This window comes from Anolis sagrei, chromosome 1 (assembly GCF_037176765.1).
Source record: "Anolis sagrei isolate rAnoSag1 chromosome 1, rAnoSag1.mat, whole genome shotgun sequence".
NCBI lineage: Eukaryota > Metazoa > Chordata > Lepidosauria > Squamata > Dactyloidae > Anolis > Anolis sagrei.
Genome location: NC_090021.1, coordinates 16817343 through 16835032, shown reverse-complemented (window position 1 = coordinate 16835032; position 17690 = coordinate 16817343). Strand labels below are relative to the sequence as shown.

The following is a 17690-nucleotide window of genomic DNA, read 5'->3' as shown; positions in this document are numbered from 1 at the left end:
CTGGGTTCATCTACACTGTAGAATTAATGCATTTCAACTCTACTTTAAATACTGTGGCTCAGGACTATGGAATTATAGGAATTGTCATTTTACAAGGTCTTTAACCTTCTCTGCCATAAAGTCCTGGGCCTCATCAAAGTATGAATGAGCCAAGGCAGTTAAAGTGGCATCAAATTGCATTAATTCTATAGTGTAGATCAGGGATGGGCAAGCATCAGCCCTCCAGGTGTTTTGGACTTCAACTCCCATAATTCCTAACAGCCTCAGGCCCTTTCCTCCCCCCCCCCTCCCCCCCATTCCCTTAAGCTGAGTACAGATGCCTTCTCAGCTTGATTAGCCCTGCCCTATTGCCTTTAACAAAGCCTGACAGAAATAAATTAAGCAGCAAAAAATATTTCGACACTTATTTCCAGGCCAGGAAAAAAACAGCATTACAAAGACAATATTTAAAGGGATTACTGCAGAGATTGCTATAGCAAACAATGATGAGTGATGGAGCAGGAGCTTGAAAGATGCAGGGTTTTATTTATTATTATGCTGAAAGATATGTGCCCTTGTAAAGCTGGCCTCATTTTGCTTCACAGTCTCACCTAATCAATATGACATGAAATACGTTGTCTGGAGCTTGAAGTCGTTGCTCCCATCTAAGAAGTCTGATGGGAACAAGAGCTCTGATAAACTTGTAAACATACTGACCTTCAAAGTTTTCCCAACACACTTCGGTGGAAGGGAGTGCCAGAGCGGCATTCTGTCGTGTGTACCAGTTGATGTGAATGGGAAAACTTGCAGATATAGGAGCGCTGGTGTAGGAAGCTAAGCAGGGTCAGGCTTGGTTAATACTTGGATGGAAGACCACCATGGAATACAAGGTGCTGCAGACTAAAATTCAAAAGCAAATGAGGTCTGAGCACTCCTTGAAAACTATGAAATTCATGGGTTGCCATAGGTCAGTGGTTCCCAATATGTGGTACATGGACCACCAGTGGTCCGCAAGAACTAAAATATGGTCTGCTGCCTCACTGTTACTATACTGTTGCAACAAGAGCAATGGGGCTTATTAAATATGGTTTTTTGTGCGTGAGAAGATGGCGACTACTGGATGGCATATGTTCTGTATCAGAAACTAGAGCTGATGTGGTCCATCCAATGCAATTTTCTGAATCAGCACCCCAAATAACCAAACCAAATCTAAAGCTGATCAAAACCAGATTTGTAACTCTTCTGGTACTAATGTTGGAGAGTGGTTCTTGTTCAAAGAGGTCTCTGGTCAAAAAAGGTTGGGAACCACTGCCATAGGTCAATAAGTTGCTTGAAGACTCATAGCAATGCATCACAACTTGCCTTAGGGTGCATCTATACCAGGGGTCCTCAAACTAAGGCCCGGGGGCTGTATACATCCCTCCAAGGTAATTTACCCAGCCCTCGCTCAGGGTCAGCTTAAGTCTGAAATGACTTGAAAGCACACAACAACAAAAGCAACAACTCTATCTCATCAGCCAAAAGCAGGCTCACACTTCCCATTGAAATACTAATAAGTTTATATTTGTTAAAATTGTGCAATGTGCATGGGTTTTTTTCAAATTATAATCCGGCCCTCCAACAGTTTGAAGGACTGTGATCTGGCCCTCTGTTTAAAAAGTTTGTGGACCCCTGATCTACACTGTAGATTTAATTCAGTCTGACACCACTTTAACTACCATGGCTTCATGTTATGGATTCTGGGAGTTGTGGTTTTCCAAGGTCTTTCACTTTCTCAGCCAAACAATGCTAGTGCCCTCACCAAACTACAACTTCTATACCATTGAAGTTGTAGTGAAGTTAAGTTATGGTGTCACTTTAATTTTACAATGTGGACACACCCATTGCCATAGAATGGCGCATGAAGCCGGAAGACCAAAAATGAGCCAGTTAATTTGGAATAAAGAACCTTTTGTGGTGACTTTTTCAGTGATGTTTTCTTCTTCTTTTCAACCAATGTCCTATCTAGCCCAAGCCAACAAAGGGAAGAATGCGCATCCACTGCTTGGAAAATGTTGACAAAGCCCTCCAGTTTCTGAAAGAGCAACGAGTGCATCTTGAAAACATGGGATCTCATGATATCGTGGATGGGAATCACAGACTAACTCTTGGCCTTATTTGGACTATTATTCTGAGGTTCCAGGTAAATAAAACTGATTTCCAGTTAATTTTTGGTATTTGCTCACAGTCATGCACTAGATCTAAAATATCTTTTCCATTCTCCTTTGGAGAGTTTTCCTTAACTTCCTTGTATGTATTGAATCGGATCAGGAACTTTGTATTATTGTTGCTTAATTTCAGAATGTTGAGCCTGAAATTAAGGTTCAACATTCTGAAGCAGAGACCTTAAATCTTGTAGAGTTGATAGACACAACCCAAACAACATGCCAGACTCTAAAGTCACACTGAACTTACATTACAGTCACATGGATTAAGTTGCTTATTTTTGCTTGGACCACTGCCAGTCTTTGTTAAGCCGTGGTTGCATATGAATCTTATGCTAACTGTTCATTGTGGCAGGGATAAACATTATTTCTTCCTGAGCTCATATGTATAGACTACCCCAGACATGGGCAAACTTGGGCCCTCCAGGTGTTTTGGACTTCAACTCCCACAATTCCTAACAGCCTACTGGGAGTTGAAGTCCAAAACACCTGGAGGGCCCAAGTTTGCCCATGCCTGGACTACCCCATACACATAATTGTCCTTTCACGTAGACATAAGGAATTTCAGACATTTTCTGCTTCTGGTGCATGACTTTTCAATCTCAACTACAGCTTGTCGGAAGCAAGCTAACCAAACCATAGGTTTGCAAAAGTGGTGTTTCTTTCAACAAACTATGTTTAATGTTCAACATAGTTTAGACTTAAGGTGACATGCTAAAACACAAATGGAAATTCCCAATATTCTTGGGTTTTACTAGAAGTGACAGAATAGAAAGGCTCCTTAAGGGCGGTCCATCAAAATAATAGTTATGAATAGTTCTGCACACTCACTTCTCCTTTTGGGTGATGAATTGCTTCATTGTTGCCTTTCCAGTAACATTAAGCTCTCAGAAGCACGAAAGACCTGTATGAAATAAATAATATGGTAACATTATGCTCTCAACCTGTATGAAATAAATAGGCTGACAAATATATCGGTTTGACAAATGAATTGCTACTCACTTTTTGTGTGTTATGTCACAGATTCAGGATATTAGTGTTGAAACCGAGGACAACAAGGAGAAGAAATCTGCTAAAGATGCGCTATTGCTGTGGTGCCAGATGAAGACAGCTGGGTGAGTCACACAGTAATGGAGGTCAGCACCTCCAAAACCCATATTCTCCAGGTTGGGTTACATTACAAATCCCATCATTTCCTACCAACAGAGACATTATATGTGTTTTAGTCCAGTGCCTTTGGACTGGGAAATTGTGATCTCTCAACTCTCTGTGTAGCACACTGTTCACATTTCCCCACTTTAAATAAAGTCTGCAGCAGTCCATAATGTTCCCATGTATTTCTATAGCTGGACTAACTGGGAAGCAGATATTAAGCTTTTGTGGACTCTATATTTGTTTAGATAAGTGATTCCCAACCTGGGGGTCAGGACACCCAAGGAGGGGTTGTCAAAGACCATCAGAAAAAACAGTATTTTTTATTGGTCATGGGGGTTCCATGTGGGAAGTTTGGCCCAATTCTATAATTGGTGGGGTTCAGAATGCTCTTTGATTGTAGGTGAACTATAAATCCCAGCAACTACGACTCCAAAATGTCAAGGTCTATTTTCCCCAAACTCCCAACAGTGTTCACTTTGGGCATACTGAGTATTCATACTAAATGTACTCCAGATCCATCATTGTTTGAGTCCACAGTGCTGCCTGGATGTAGGTGAACTACAACTCCAAAAGCTCAAGGTCATTGCCCACCAAGCCCTTCCAATATTTTCTGTTGGTCATGGGAGTTCTGTTTGCCAAGTTTGGTCCAATTCCATCATTAGTGGAGTTCAGAATGCTCTTTGATTGTAGGTTAACTATAAATCCCAGCAACTACAACTCCCAAATGACAAAACCAATTCTTTCCCCACCCACTCCACCCCACCAGTATTCAAATGCGGGTGTATTGGGTATTTGTGCCAAATTTGATCCAGTGAATGAAAATACATCCTGCATATCAGATAACAAAATTATAGTTATGTAGTAGCAACAAAAATAATTTTATGGTTTGGGGTCACCACTACATGAGGAACTGTATTAAGGGGTCGCAAGATTAGGAAGGGTGAAAACCACTGGTTTAGATCCTTCTGGTAAACAAAAACTTATGATAGAGTTTTCTTCTCCCCGATTAGTTCCAAAGGTGCTACTTTGTGTGTTTGTAATGCTAAAGCAGACTAATGGGATTTCCTTGAATAAGTGGGAGGTGATCCATTCACAATAGCAGTTTGTGGACAAAGTGGTTCAGGTCAATGCTGTTGCTTTGACAATGGCCCTTTTCAAACATTAAGTCATTGCAGTGCCCACACATTTTACATAAGCAGTCTTTAAAATAGCTGTCCTCTCTGAAATGGAACATGTACATCATTCTTCTGAGTCTTCTTCCAGTTTTGTATTTCAGAAAGGGAAATGAGTCCTTTCATGTGAGTCCCGTCTTCTTTTTTTGTGGTTGATTCTCTATTACATGCAACAACAGTGGGTCTTTTCTGTCACTGAGACTATCCAAATTTAGTGCCATTAGGGCTATCTAAATTTTTTTTAAAGAAATGATTGTGAGTCCACCTTCCATTTGGAGAAATGATGTAGCTTTAAAATATTAAAGCTATTTAAAATTCGAATAGCTGTTCTGGGAGGCTTCTGAGATGGCCACTTGTCTTTCAATGGAGCCATAAGAAATTACTTTCCAGAGAGTTTGGAGGAATTGGAGACTGCAAAACCAGTTTTGGGAGGCTGCATGCAGCCCTTGGCTATACTTTGTCCACCCCTGCTTTAAGAGAGGAGACTTTTGTTCCTCTCTTCCTTTGCCACAATATGATCTTTATGTGAATAATTCCAACAGGGGGTTTATTTATCTTATTGAAGGAAGAGAAGCTAATTGCTGTCCACTTTCAATTGTGGTATTAGGAAAAAGTGTTGGCGTTGAATCTAACTGGAGTCCCATTCTAGCTCTTTGGGAACTCCCCAGATTTCCACCCTTTCCCACAATGTCACCATAATTTGGTGTTTTTCCAACATTTATAAGTATTTTCCACTCCCCCCCCCCCCAATTCTAAAAGATTGAAGTGCCTTTTTGAAGGGTTAGTGAATAGCAGTTAAGAGCTTTCATCTTAAATGCACTGCCATTTGGCATCCCATCCATTGCATGGATGCAGCTGCAGATCTTACCATCAGAACTTACCTGAAACTAAATTTTACCCTCAGGTTGAAAGAGCCTGTCCTTCCCTATTCAACAACCTTTTCCTATTCTCCTTGTTTCTGAATTTGGTCATTTGGCTGGGCTATGCAAGGGTGGTATCCCACCCCAGACTTTTGAGTCTTGGTTCCTTCCATCTGCTTGCATCTTCAGCTGCCCTGATGGGTTCCTCTTTCTTGCCTGGCTCAATCCCAGCCCCTTGGCTTCCTATAGTGACCCCATGCATATTTATTTATTTATTTACTATATTTATACCCAACCCTTCTCATCCTGAAAGGGGCTCAGAGTGGATTACAAACTGGCATATCCACTTTTTAATATCCATTGGTGCACCATTGCAGATTTAGATGATTTCTATGCTAATGACAATTTCACTTCCAATTCCCTAAGTGAATCTTCTTCATTTTGTTACTTTCTCTTCAGGCAGCATTCTGCAAACTGAAACCCTCCAAACAGCAGTTGCTGTGATGTTGAAGGCTTTCATGGCCAGGATAACTGGGGTGTTTTGTGGTATCTGGGCTGTATGGCTGTGTTCTAGCAGCATTGTCTAGCAGCATTTCATCTGCATTTGTAGGTGGCATCTTCAGAGGATCATTTGAAGCTGACAGCCATAGATACAGGTGAAATGCCAGAAGAAAATGCTGCTAGAACATGGCCATACAGCCTGGAAAGCACACAGCACCTCAGTTGCTGTAATGCCAATAGGCCCATGCATCTGCCCCAGCTTTTAGTCTAAAATGTAAAGAAGCTGTCCAAGCTGATAGCTCCCTTATGGGCTGGAATGAGATGCAAATCCGATTTACTACACTGATAGGGGATATCAGCCATCACTGCCTCCAGATATCTAGGGCTGTAATCTTCCAGAACCCTACAGGTGTTTGCTGTGGGTTTATGAGAGATATGGTCTGAGGCAATGGCTCTTGGCTGTTAAGACCTCCAGATGTTTTAAATTTCAGCTGTATTGGAACATGCAAGTTTGTTTCCTCTGGAAGATCAAAAGTAGAGAACTCCTAGTTAGTGCATCTAGAGCAGTGTTTCCCACACATTGGTCCTCCAGGAGTTTTGGACTTCAGCTCCCACAATTCCTAAAAGCTGGTAAACTGACTGAGGTTTCTGAGGCTTGCAGTCCAAAACACCTGAAGGACCAAAGCTTGGGAGCCACTGATATAGATCAAGATAGATTTCTCCAAGCAGAGTTGTCAGAGGTTGATATGACCCTATCTTGCAACATCCACAGCTGAGAAGCTGGTTGATGCAGCTCATTTTTTATCTTTCTGAGCATTAATCCTATATTGACTTGAGTTTTCTTTCTCCCCAATCCCTTTTTTTGATTCTGTTGTTGTGTCAGCTATCCCAACGTCAACATTCACAACTTCACCACCAGCTGGAGGGACGGCATGGCTTTCAACGCACTAATCCACAAACACAGGTGGGCATTTGTTCAAAGGTTGATGAGTTTTTTCAAAACAGCTGCTGCACCAAAGGATGCAGATTTACACATTGGTCATAATAAGTCTTCAGTCTCTTTCCATAATACCTATGTTGTGTCCCTTGTGTCTACCTCTTCAAACTCCAAAATTTTACTCTCCTTTTGATGACTTTAGTTTCATCCTATGCGCCTGTTCCCCAAAACAGTCAACCCTCCACATTTTGTGATTTTGCTCAATATGTTCCTTCTAAGAATCTCTGCAATTTCCAGGGCAACTCAATGATTAACTTCCACCAGATGTTCAAATGCCACATTCTGGCAAATCATAGAATCATAGAGTTGGAAGAGACCTCAGGGGCCATCCAGTCCAACCCACTGCCAAAAAGCTGGAAAATCACATTCAAAGCACCCCCAACAGATGGCCATCTAGCCTCTGTTTAAAAGCTTCCAAAAAAGAGCCTCCACCACACTACAGGGCAGAGAGTTCCACTGCTGAACAGCTCTCACAGTCAGGAAGTTCTTCCTAATGTTCAGGTGGAATCTCCTCTCCTGTAGTTTGAAGCCATTGTTTTGTTTCCTAGTCTCCGGGGCAGCAGAAAACAAATGTTGACCATAGAGCCACCCTGGAGTAACTAGAGATTCTTAGAGAAGTATTTGCTCAGTTTAAAAAGAACATGCATTTTTAATTTTTCCATTTTTGTGGGGGTTCTGTCCCCATATCCCTGTAAAAATGGAGGGCCTACTTTATTTATAGCCTAGTCTTCAAAATGTGCTCTTGAAGTAAGTCCTTTGTTTGTTGTGGTGTACTCCCATGTAAACTGGACATTTTGAGTATTATTACTTTGCTCAAATTCATCACATTTTGCCTCCTTCTCTCCTTCTCTTGCCCTGTTTACCTATGTAGCAGCTGTGTCTTATTCACATTGCTCTATAAAGCACCATGTAATGGGGATTGTGTTAATTTATCATTTTAAAATTGTAATAACTCAATTATGTCATTAACTTGACCTACCTTAATGAGGAATTTGCACCAGGTTGGAACTGCATTCCCCCATAATACTTTCCTCTGCTAAATAAAACCAAATGCTGTTTCATGTATAGAACAGCTTGTCTTTTCTGCCATGGGAATAGTTCTCTTGAAAATGATGAAGAAACTCCTTATTTTGTTCAGAACTTTTCCATTGTTCTTTGAATCTTGACCTTCATATGGTAGTAGTAGTAATACTACCTAGTAGTAAGAGTTAAGAGTAATAATATAAAAATAATACTCAAAACTAGGGCGCTGTGGTGGCGCAGTGGGTTGAACCACTAAGCTGCAGAACTTGATTGGATGGTTGACAGTTCAAATCCACAGTTAGGGTGAGCTCCTGCTGTTAGCCCCAGCTTCCGCCAACCTAGCAGTTCAAAAACATGCAAATGTGAGTAGATAAATAGATACCGCTTCTGTGGGAAGGTAATGGTGCTCCAAGCAGTCGTTCTGGCCACATGACCTAGGACAGTGGTTCTCAACCTGTGGGTCCCCAGATGTTTTGGCCTACAATTCCCAGAAATCCTAACAGCTGGTAAACTGGCTGGGATTTCTGGGAGTTTTAGGCCAAAAACATCTGGGGACCCAAGGTTGAGAACCACTGACCTAGGAGGTGTCTACGGACACCACCACCTCTTTGGCTTAGAAATGGAGATGAGCACCACTCCCCAGTCAGACACAACTAGACTTAGTGCCATGGGGAAACATTTGCTTTTACTTAAAACTAGGTATCTGCCATCAACCAATGGGTCATATCCAAATTTTTAAGGTCTAGCTGTCATGAGAATAATACAATCATAAGGAAAATCTTCTGTCCTCACCGTTGTCTCCTCCATTCTCCCACTAATGCTCCTGAAATATATTCTCTCTGGTTTACTATCTTTCCTTTGCATGCACACATCTCCCTTTCTCACTTGCTATTTTCTTTTGCATTGCCATATTCCATTTTCCACTCCTGAAACTATATCTCATCCCCTAATGCTCATGATGAATCTTAAAATACTTCGACAATGATACACCACAAATGAGTTTGTCCTATAAAAATTGAAAATGGCATGCTTTGTTTAGCTTCATCCAAGGTATGCTCACTCCTTCCCGACTCTTTTTTCTCCTTCTGTCTCTGACTCTATTTCAGTTCATTCACATGTTGATAAAAAGGGATTTCTGTAATGAAGACACTTTTGCTAATCTTTTCATTGTTTTTTCCCAATTCCTTCCTTAGGCCTGATCTAATTGATTTTGATAAGCTGAAGAAATCAAATGCACACTACAATCTACAGAATGCTTTTAACCTAGCGGAGCAGCACCTTGGCCTTACTAAACTCCTGGACCCAGAGGGTAAGAAACTCTCCAATTAGGTCTCTTTCCTTCTTACAATCTTCCATCCCTATACTTCAGGGTGCATCTACACTGTGGAATTAATGCATTTTGACACCACTTTAGCTTCTGTAGGTCAGTGCTATGGAATCCTGGGAGCTGTAGTTTCACAAGGTCTTTAGTCTTCTTTTTCAAAGAGCATACCAAACTACAAATCCCAAGGTGACGAACTGCATTAAATCTACAATGTAGATGAGCCCATACACAAAAAGAAGTGGTTTTACATCTGTGAAGTACATTTCAGTAGAGTCTCGCTTATCCAACATAAACAGGCTGGCATAACATTGGATAAGCGAAAATGTTGGATAATAAGGAGGAATTAAGGAAAAACCCATGAAACATCAAATTCCGGTAAGATTTTACAAGTTAAGCACCAAAACATTATGCTTTACAACAAATTCACAGAAGAAGCATTTCAGTACTCAGTAACGTTATGTCGTAATTACCGTATTTACAAATTTTACACCAAAACATCACAATGTATTGAAACAGCTATAGATCTGGGCAGGAGGCAGACTACATTGGGTAATATAGAACGTTGGATGAGCAAAGGTTGGATAAGCGAGACTCTACTGTGTTTCTACTTAGGGAATAAATCATTTCATTTTAATGGCTCGGTGTTATGAAATCTTGGGAGTTGTGGTTTCTCAAGATCTTCTCTGCCAAGGAATATTACTGCTTCACCAAACTACAACTCCCATACTTCACTAGCATTGAGCTATGACAGTTAAAGTGGTGTTAAACTACATTAATTCTACTGACAACTCCAGGTAAAGCAGAGTCAAGAAGAGGATCATTGGATATAAATCCTAAAATGGACAATCTTTTAAAAGAGATTAAAAAGATATCAGAGAAACAAGATGCGTTGAAAACAGAATTGAAGGAGGAAATGAAGACTAAACATGAGGAGTATTATAAGAAACAAGAAGGAATAATTACCAAAATGACAGAAGAATTTAAAGTAATGAAAACAGAAATAAAAGAGGAATTTGGACAGATAAGGAAAGAAATAACACAGCTGGATGGAGAAGTAAAGGAATTGAAAGCCTCTAAAGAGAAAATAGAAGGAACGCAAAAGGAGATGACACAAAAAATAAAAGGATTAGACAGACAAAGGGAAAAAATAGAACTGGAACAAGAAAGACTACTGCAAATGCAAATGGATTTTCAATTGAGACTCAGAAATATAATGGAAGATGACAAAGAAGATATAAGATTATTGATAATCAAAATTCTGGCAGATTGCTTGGAATGTGAGGGAGATGAATTAGAACAGGAAGTGGACCAAGTCTACAGGATATCATCATTTTATTCTAGAAGAAACAAGACAGACAGAGACGTGATAGTGAAATTTACAAGAAAGAAGGTACGAGATGATGTGCTCTATAACAATAATAAAAAACCAATCTTTTACAAAGGAAAGAAAATTGCGGTTCTGAAGGAATTCCCACAGGCAACCTTAGCAAGAAGAAGAAAATATTTTTTCTTAACAGAAGAATTGAAGAAAAGAATGATAAGGTTCAGGTGGGAAAGAAAAGAAGGGATAATGGTGACATACAAGGAAGAAAGATATTGGTTGACAACAGAACATAAGGCCAAGATTTTTTATGAAAAACTTATGAAAGAGAAGGAAGGAGATGAAGAGCAAGGAGAACAGGAAGAAGAAGAAGAATCAGGAGAAGAAGAAGAGGAAGAGGAAGCAGAGGTAGAGGAAGGTGAAGAAAGAAGATTATCTACACCAAGGAAAGGAGTAAAGGCAAAAAAGGCAAGATATAAATCACCAAAGGATTATGGCTTTTTAGGAAAAGAACCAAAACCACAGAGAATGACACCACGGAAAAAGGAAGAAAAAGGAGGTCAGAGTTCGGAACAATCGGCAACTGAAACAATGGAATTGGCTTTTGGCGACACAGGATTGGGACCAGATAAGGATAAATAAAATGATGGAGAGACAAATAAAATGTTTTTCGAATAATATTAACGGTATGAACTCCCCCCAAAAACGGAAGAGAGTATGGAGGAGCCTGAAGAAACAGAATTTTGATGTAATAATGTTACAGGAAACGCACATCTGTGATAAACATGTGGCACACCTTCCGAATAAAAAATTAGGAAAGGAATATTATTCGGCCTATGAAAAAAAGAAAAGAGGAGTGGTTACATATGTAAAGGACTCAATAGACTCAGAATTGGCATTTAGAGATACAGAAGGAAGATGTGTGGCAGTGAAAATAATAATTGGAGATTCCAAAATATTGGTTTGTAATATATATGCTCCCAATGGACCGAAGAGAAAATTTGCTGAATTCTTAAATACTAAGTTAAAAGAAATAGAATTTGATGAATTGATTTTGGCAGGAGACTTTAATGGGGTCGTCGATTGTCAGATAGATAAAAGTATGAAGAAAAAGAAGTTTAAGGGAGGGAAACTCCCCCAGAAATTCATGGACTTACAAAAAGACTTCGATCTTGAAGATGCATGGAGAATTAGAAATAAAGATAAAAGAGACTTTACCTTCTTCTCGAATAGACATCAATCCTGGTCTAGAATTGATATGGTTTGGATTACTAAGAACCTCTCTACTAAAGTGAAAGAGATTAATATTCTGCCACGAGACTTATCAGATCACTGCCCTCTGGAAATGGTCGTAAATCAAAAAAATTATCATAGAAAATGGAGATTAAATGAGAACTTAATAAAAACGGAAGATGACAAAGAATATTTCAAGAAGTTAATCCAGGACTATTTACAAATAAATAGATTAGATTCAATGGAGCCACGAGTGGTTTGGGATGCCTTTAAGGCAGTCATGAGAGGGCACTTTATTCAACAAGGAGCAAGAAGGAATAGAGAGAGAAATAAAAGAATAAATGAGCTGAGGGCAGAAATAGCAGTAAAAGAAATGGAGTTAAAGAAAAACCCATCTAAACGAATAGAGAAACAATTGGTGACACTGAAACAGGAAAAAAATCATGTGGAGTTGGAATTCCAATCAAGACAGATGAAATTTCTAAAGCAACAGGCTTTTGAAAACGCTAACAAACCGGGTAAATGGTTGGCAAACCAGGTTAGAAAAAAGAGGCAAATCAACCATATTGCTAAAATAAGTACCAAGGACAAGGATTTGAAAACGGACAAAGAAATTTTGGAGGAGTTTCGGACTTTCTATACACAATTATATACAAAGGAGGACATAAAGAAAGAGGATATTATGGAATATATTGGACAAATGAAACTGGATAAAATAACAGATGAAGACAGAGAAGAATTGAACAAAGAAATAACAGAAGAGGAAATTGAGAAAGCTATAAGTAAAATGAATGCAGACAAAGCTCCGGGACCGGATGGGTTTACGGCAGGATTTTATAAAACGTTTAAACAGCAGTTGATACCCATTTTTAAAGTTATAGCGAATGAAGCTTTAAAATATCGAAAGGTTCCAGACTCCTGGAAGGAGGCAGAAATAACTGTGATACATAAAGAAGGATCATTGGAAAACGATATCAAAAATTATAGGCCGATCTCCTTGTTAAATATGGATTATAAATTGTTTGCAAATATTATGGCCACAAGATTAAAATTCTTTTTAAGTAAGTGGATTGGCGAAGAACAAACAGGTTTTCTTCCAAATAGACATATGAAAGAAAATATACGCAACGTTCTAGACCTTTTGGAATATTATGAGACCAACCATCAAAAAGAATTTGCCCTTTTGTCAATAGATGCTGAGAAAGCATTTGACAATTTGAATTGGGATTTCTTCAAGATTTTGATACAAGAGTTGGACATGGGAGAGAAATTTAATAATGCAATTAATGCTATTTATGAATTTCAAAAAGCCAAGGTAAAAGTGAATGGGCAAGTGACTCAAGAATTTGAAATTACGAAAGGCACGAGACAAGGTTGTCCACTCTCCCCATTAATTTTTGTTATGGCAGTGGAGATCCTGATGAAGAAAATTAGAGAAGATGAAAAGATTAAAGGAGCAAAAATCGGTAAATTTGAATATAAAATACGAGCGTTTGCAGATGATATAATAGGTACAATTGAAAACCCGGAGAAAAATCTACAAAGTTGGATAAACAAAATAGAAGATTTTGGAAAGGTGGCAGGTTTTAAGATGAACATGAAGAAAACTAAACTTTTATTTAAGAATGTGAATAAGGAGAAACAAATAAAGATCCAACAACAGGTTGGAATAGAAGGTGTTAAGAAAATTAGATATTTAGGAGTCTGGATCACAGCCAGAAATGGACAACTTTTAAAGAATAACTATGAATTAGTTTGGAAGAAGGTCCAAAAGGATTTGCAGAACTGGGACCGGTTGAAACTATCTCTTCTGGGCAGAATATCCTTGATAAAAATGAATGTATTACCAAAACTTATGTTTTTGTTCCAGAATATACCTATAATAAGAAGTCAAACGTTGTTCAAACAGTGGAAGAAAGACTTAATGAAATTTGTCTGGAAAGGAAAAAGACCAAGAATTAATTATGTGAACTTAATAGATAAGAAAACAAGAGGAGGATTGGGATTTCCCGATCTGAAGACTTATCATGAGGCCTGTGCACTGTCCTGGATCAGGGATTGGATGACTTTAGATAAAGAGAAGTGCCTAAACTTAGAAGGTCATGACTTAAGAGTGGGATGGCACGCGTATATATGGTATAATAGAGAGATGAAGGAGAAAAATTTCGGCAATCATTTCGTGCGAGCCTCCCTACTACGGACATGGATGAGGTATAAAGCTCTTTTTTATAAGACAACACCATTATGGATTTCAGCAATGGAGGCGCATCAAAGAAGATTACTAGGTTGGAGGACATGGCCAAGATACAAGGATATATTGGTGAAGGGAACAACAGAGATGAAACCATTTGAACAATTAAAGACTTTATTTAGCAACATAACTTGGTTAAATTACCTACAAATTAAAGACTATTTTAAACAAGACCAAAAAACAGGTTTCGATTGGAATGAGAATATATGGGATAGAATACTAAAAACACAAAGGAAAACGGTTACAATATTATATAATAAATTGCTCCAGTGGATGACAGAAACAGAACAGGTGAAAACTTCTATGATTAAATGGGCAGAAAATATAAGAAGGCCCATCCACTTTGGGGAATGGGAAAGGATATGGAATAAAAAATTGAAATATACATATGCTATGGATTTAAAAGAAAATTGGTATAAAATGTTTTATAGGTGGTATTTGACTCCGAGTAGACTGAGCCATATGTATCAAAATGTATCTGATAAGTGCTGGAAATGTAGTGAGCAAGTAGGCACTTTCTACCACATGTGGTGGACATGTAAAGAAACAACAAAGTTCTGGTCTATTATTCATGAGGAATTACAAAAAATATTAAAGAAAAGCTTTAAGAAGAAACCCGAATATTACCTTCTGGGATTTACAGATGATGACTGTAAATTGGATGAGAATGAAGATAAATTATTTACCTATTGTACAACGGCGGCTAGGATGGTTTTTGCCAAATACTGGAAGAATGGCGAGGTTCCGAGTATTGAAGATTGGTGGAAGAAAATTAAAGAAATAAGAGACATGGACGAATTAACTTTTTTGTTGAGAAGAAATGAAGGAAGAGTTTTGAGGAGGACAGATTGGTCCCTGATATATGATTATGAAAAGAAAGCTGAAAAAACAATGGGATAAGAATAGATATTAAGGTGAAGAAATATCTTGAAAAGATCCTGAGGTTGGAGTGGAAGTCATTTTAGAACAGTTTGAGTAGTTGTATTGTATGTACTAGATGTTAGTTGGATATGGTGGGTTTCTGTTCTTTTTTGTGTGTACCTCTCCCTTTCCTACTGTTCTATCTTCTTGTTTTTTGTTCCCCCTCTTTCCTTGTGTGGATTGTGAAAAACTTAATAAAAATCATTAAAAAAAAATTCTACAGTGTAGACTAGGCATGGACAAACTTTGGCCCTCCAGATGTTTTGGACTCCAAATCTGGCTATTAGGAATTGTTGGAGTTGTAGTCCAAAACATCTGGAGGGCCAAAGTTTGCCCATGCCTGGAGTAGACTTATCCCCTGAAGTTACTGTTGATACAATTAGAATAATGTCCTACTTCCTCACCTCCCACTATATAATATTTGTAAAAAAAAAACAATATTTGATATCATTGCTATCATATCAGTTTGTATTTTACTGCTTCTGATCAGGTGGAATCAATAACACCGAATGATTTTGAGGAAACCCATTTGCAAAATGGTGCAGCATGGTCCTTAGTGTGTTGGAGTAGGACAATGGTTCTCAACCTGGGGTCCCCAGATGTTTTTTGGCCTACAACTCCCAGAAATCCCAGCCAGTTTACCAGGTGTTAGGATTTCTGGGAGTTGAAGGTCAAAAACATCTGGGGACCCCAGGTTGAGAACCACTGGAGTAGGACAAAGGAGTATCCGATTCAAGTTCTCGTTAAAGTCACAAAGGTCATTGCATCGATTATTATTTCTGAAATTAACCTACCTTAGAAGAGTGTTGTGAAAATGAAGTGAAGCCTGGAGGACTCCTTGGAGTAAAGGCCAGGATACCAGCACAAAAAAACAGAATTTGGTATCACTGCATTATGAGTTCAGTACAATGAGGCACTGTATGGAGAGAACAAAGCTGCAAAAAGTTCCAGAATCCCCCACTCAGCATGGTGGATAACTGGGAGTTATAATCCAGATAGTAACTTCACTAGCCTCTGAAAGGAAGGAGCTAAGTATACAGCTGCTTGCATTTAGTTTACCAGCTGATCCTTGAATAAGTATAGTTGTAGCTTGGGCTGTTTTAAAGCCACAGGCCACCCAACCCTGCACTAAAAAAAAAAACGTATTTGCTTGTTTTTTCAGATATCAGTGTTGACCATCCTGATGAAAAGTCCATTATCACTTACGTGGTGACATATTACCACTACTTTTCTAAGATGAAAGCATTAGCTGTTGAAGGAAAACGTATCGGAAAGGTTTGTAAGCTAAGTTTTTATATGCCATGCTGCCCACCGAGATCTTATTTTATGCTTACTTCCAGAGAACCATAAAATGCAAGCTTTAATTTCCCAATTTAATCACTTTTAGCTTCCCACTGTGGATTTTGTAAGAACTGTGAATTTATTCAGAGAGTATTGGCTTTCTTGTAAATGTCCTTAATTAAGCTGAAGTTTTGACATTTTTTCCAGTTATATATACCGTATATACTCGAGTTTAAGCCAAGCTTTTCAGCCCTTTTTTATGCTGAAAAAAGCCAACCTTGACTTATGCTCGAATCAAGGTTATTATTTTGCTCTGTTATTATTATTTTATTACATGTATTTTACTCTAATAATAATAATAATAATAATAATAATAATAATAATTTACTCTTATTATTTCTATTATTTTTATTATTTTACTCCTATTATTACATTTATTTTAATCTTATTGCTGTTATTACATTTATTATTTTACTCTATTACTGTTATTATATTTATTATTTTTCTCTATTATTACATTTATCCATTTTCTCTATTATTTTTATTACTTTTATTATTTTACTCTATTACTGTTAATATCACATTTCCATTATTTTGCTCTATTTACTATTACTATATTTATTACTTTTCTCTATTATTATTACATTTATTACTTTACTCTATTTATTACAACATTTATTATTTTACTCTATTATTATTACATTTATTATTTTACTCTGTTATTGTTTAATAATAACAGTAATAATATTTTACCCTATTATTTGTATTACATTTATATAATTTATTACATTTATTATTTTACTCTATTATTATTATTATTATTTATATGATCTGAAGAGAAACCAATAATATTATTATTAATGGAAGGATACGTAAGCACATTTACATTGAAGAAGTTAGAATAATGGTTTAATCAGAGTTGGACAGTCTTATCTTAAATTACAGTTTTATGTAAATATTCAAAAACATTTAACCCACTGATGCCTCAATTAATGTAATTTTATTGGTATCTATTTTTATTTTGAAATTTACCAGTAGCGGCTGCATTTCCTACCCTTATCTTGTACTCAAGATAATACGTTTTCCCAGTTTCTGATGGTAAAATTGGGTGCCTCACCTTATATTCAGGTTGGCTCATACTTGAGTATATATGGTATATTACCATAGCTGCTCTCATTTCTTTCCTTCCCAATTTCCACTTATATCCTCCAAAGCAGTGGTTCTCAACCTGGGGTCCCCAGATGTTTTGGCCTACAAGTCCCAGAAATCCTAACAGCTGGTAAACTGGCTGGGATTTCTGGTAGTTGTAGGCCAAAAACATCTGGGGACCCCAGGTTGAGAATCACTACTCCAAAGGATTGTTATTGAATTGAAATGGAACATTTACATACAAACACATGAACATGTCAATAACATGGGAGTTGTGGGAGTAGAAGTCCAAAACGCTTGGAGGGCCCAAGTTTGTCCA

The 17690-nt window shown here is 38.0% G+C and overlaps 1 protein-coding gene across 5 annotated transcripts in view; it reads left to right on the top strand.

The window, feature by feature from the left end:
- SPTBN1 (spectrin beta, non-erythrocytic 1) overlaps positions 1-17690 on the top strand; it is a 276406-nt gene that overhangs the window by 194964 nt on the left and 63752 nt on the right. For all 5 annotated transcript variants that reach the window (XM_060754564.2, XM_067462900.1, XM_067462903.1 and 2 more), the window contains 5 exons: positions 1988-2161; positions 3207-3298; positions 6755-6835; positions 9085-9200; positions 16104-16216. In XM_060754564.2, coding sequence (XP_060610547.1) covers positions 1988-2161; positions 3207-3298; positions 6755-6835; positions 9085-9200; positions 16104-16216 — 576 coding nt within the window. The remainder of the gene's footprint in view (positions 1-1987; positions 2162-3206; positions 3299-6754; positions 6836-9084; positions 9201-16103; positions 16217-17690) is intronic.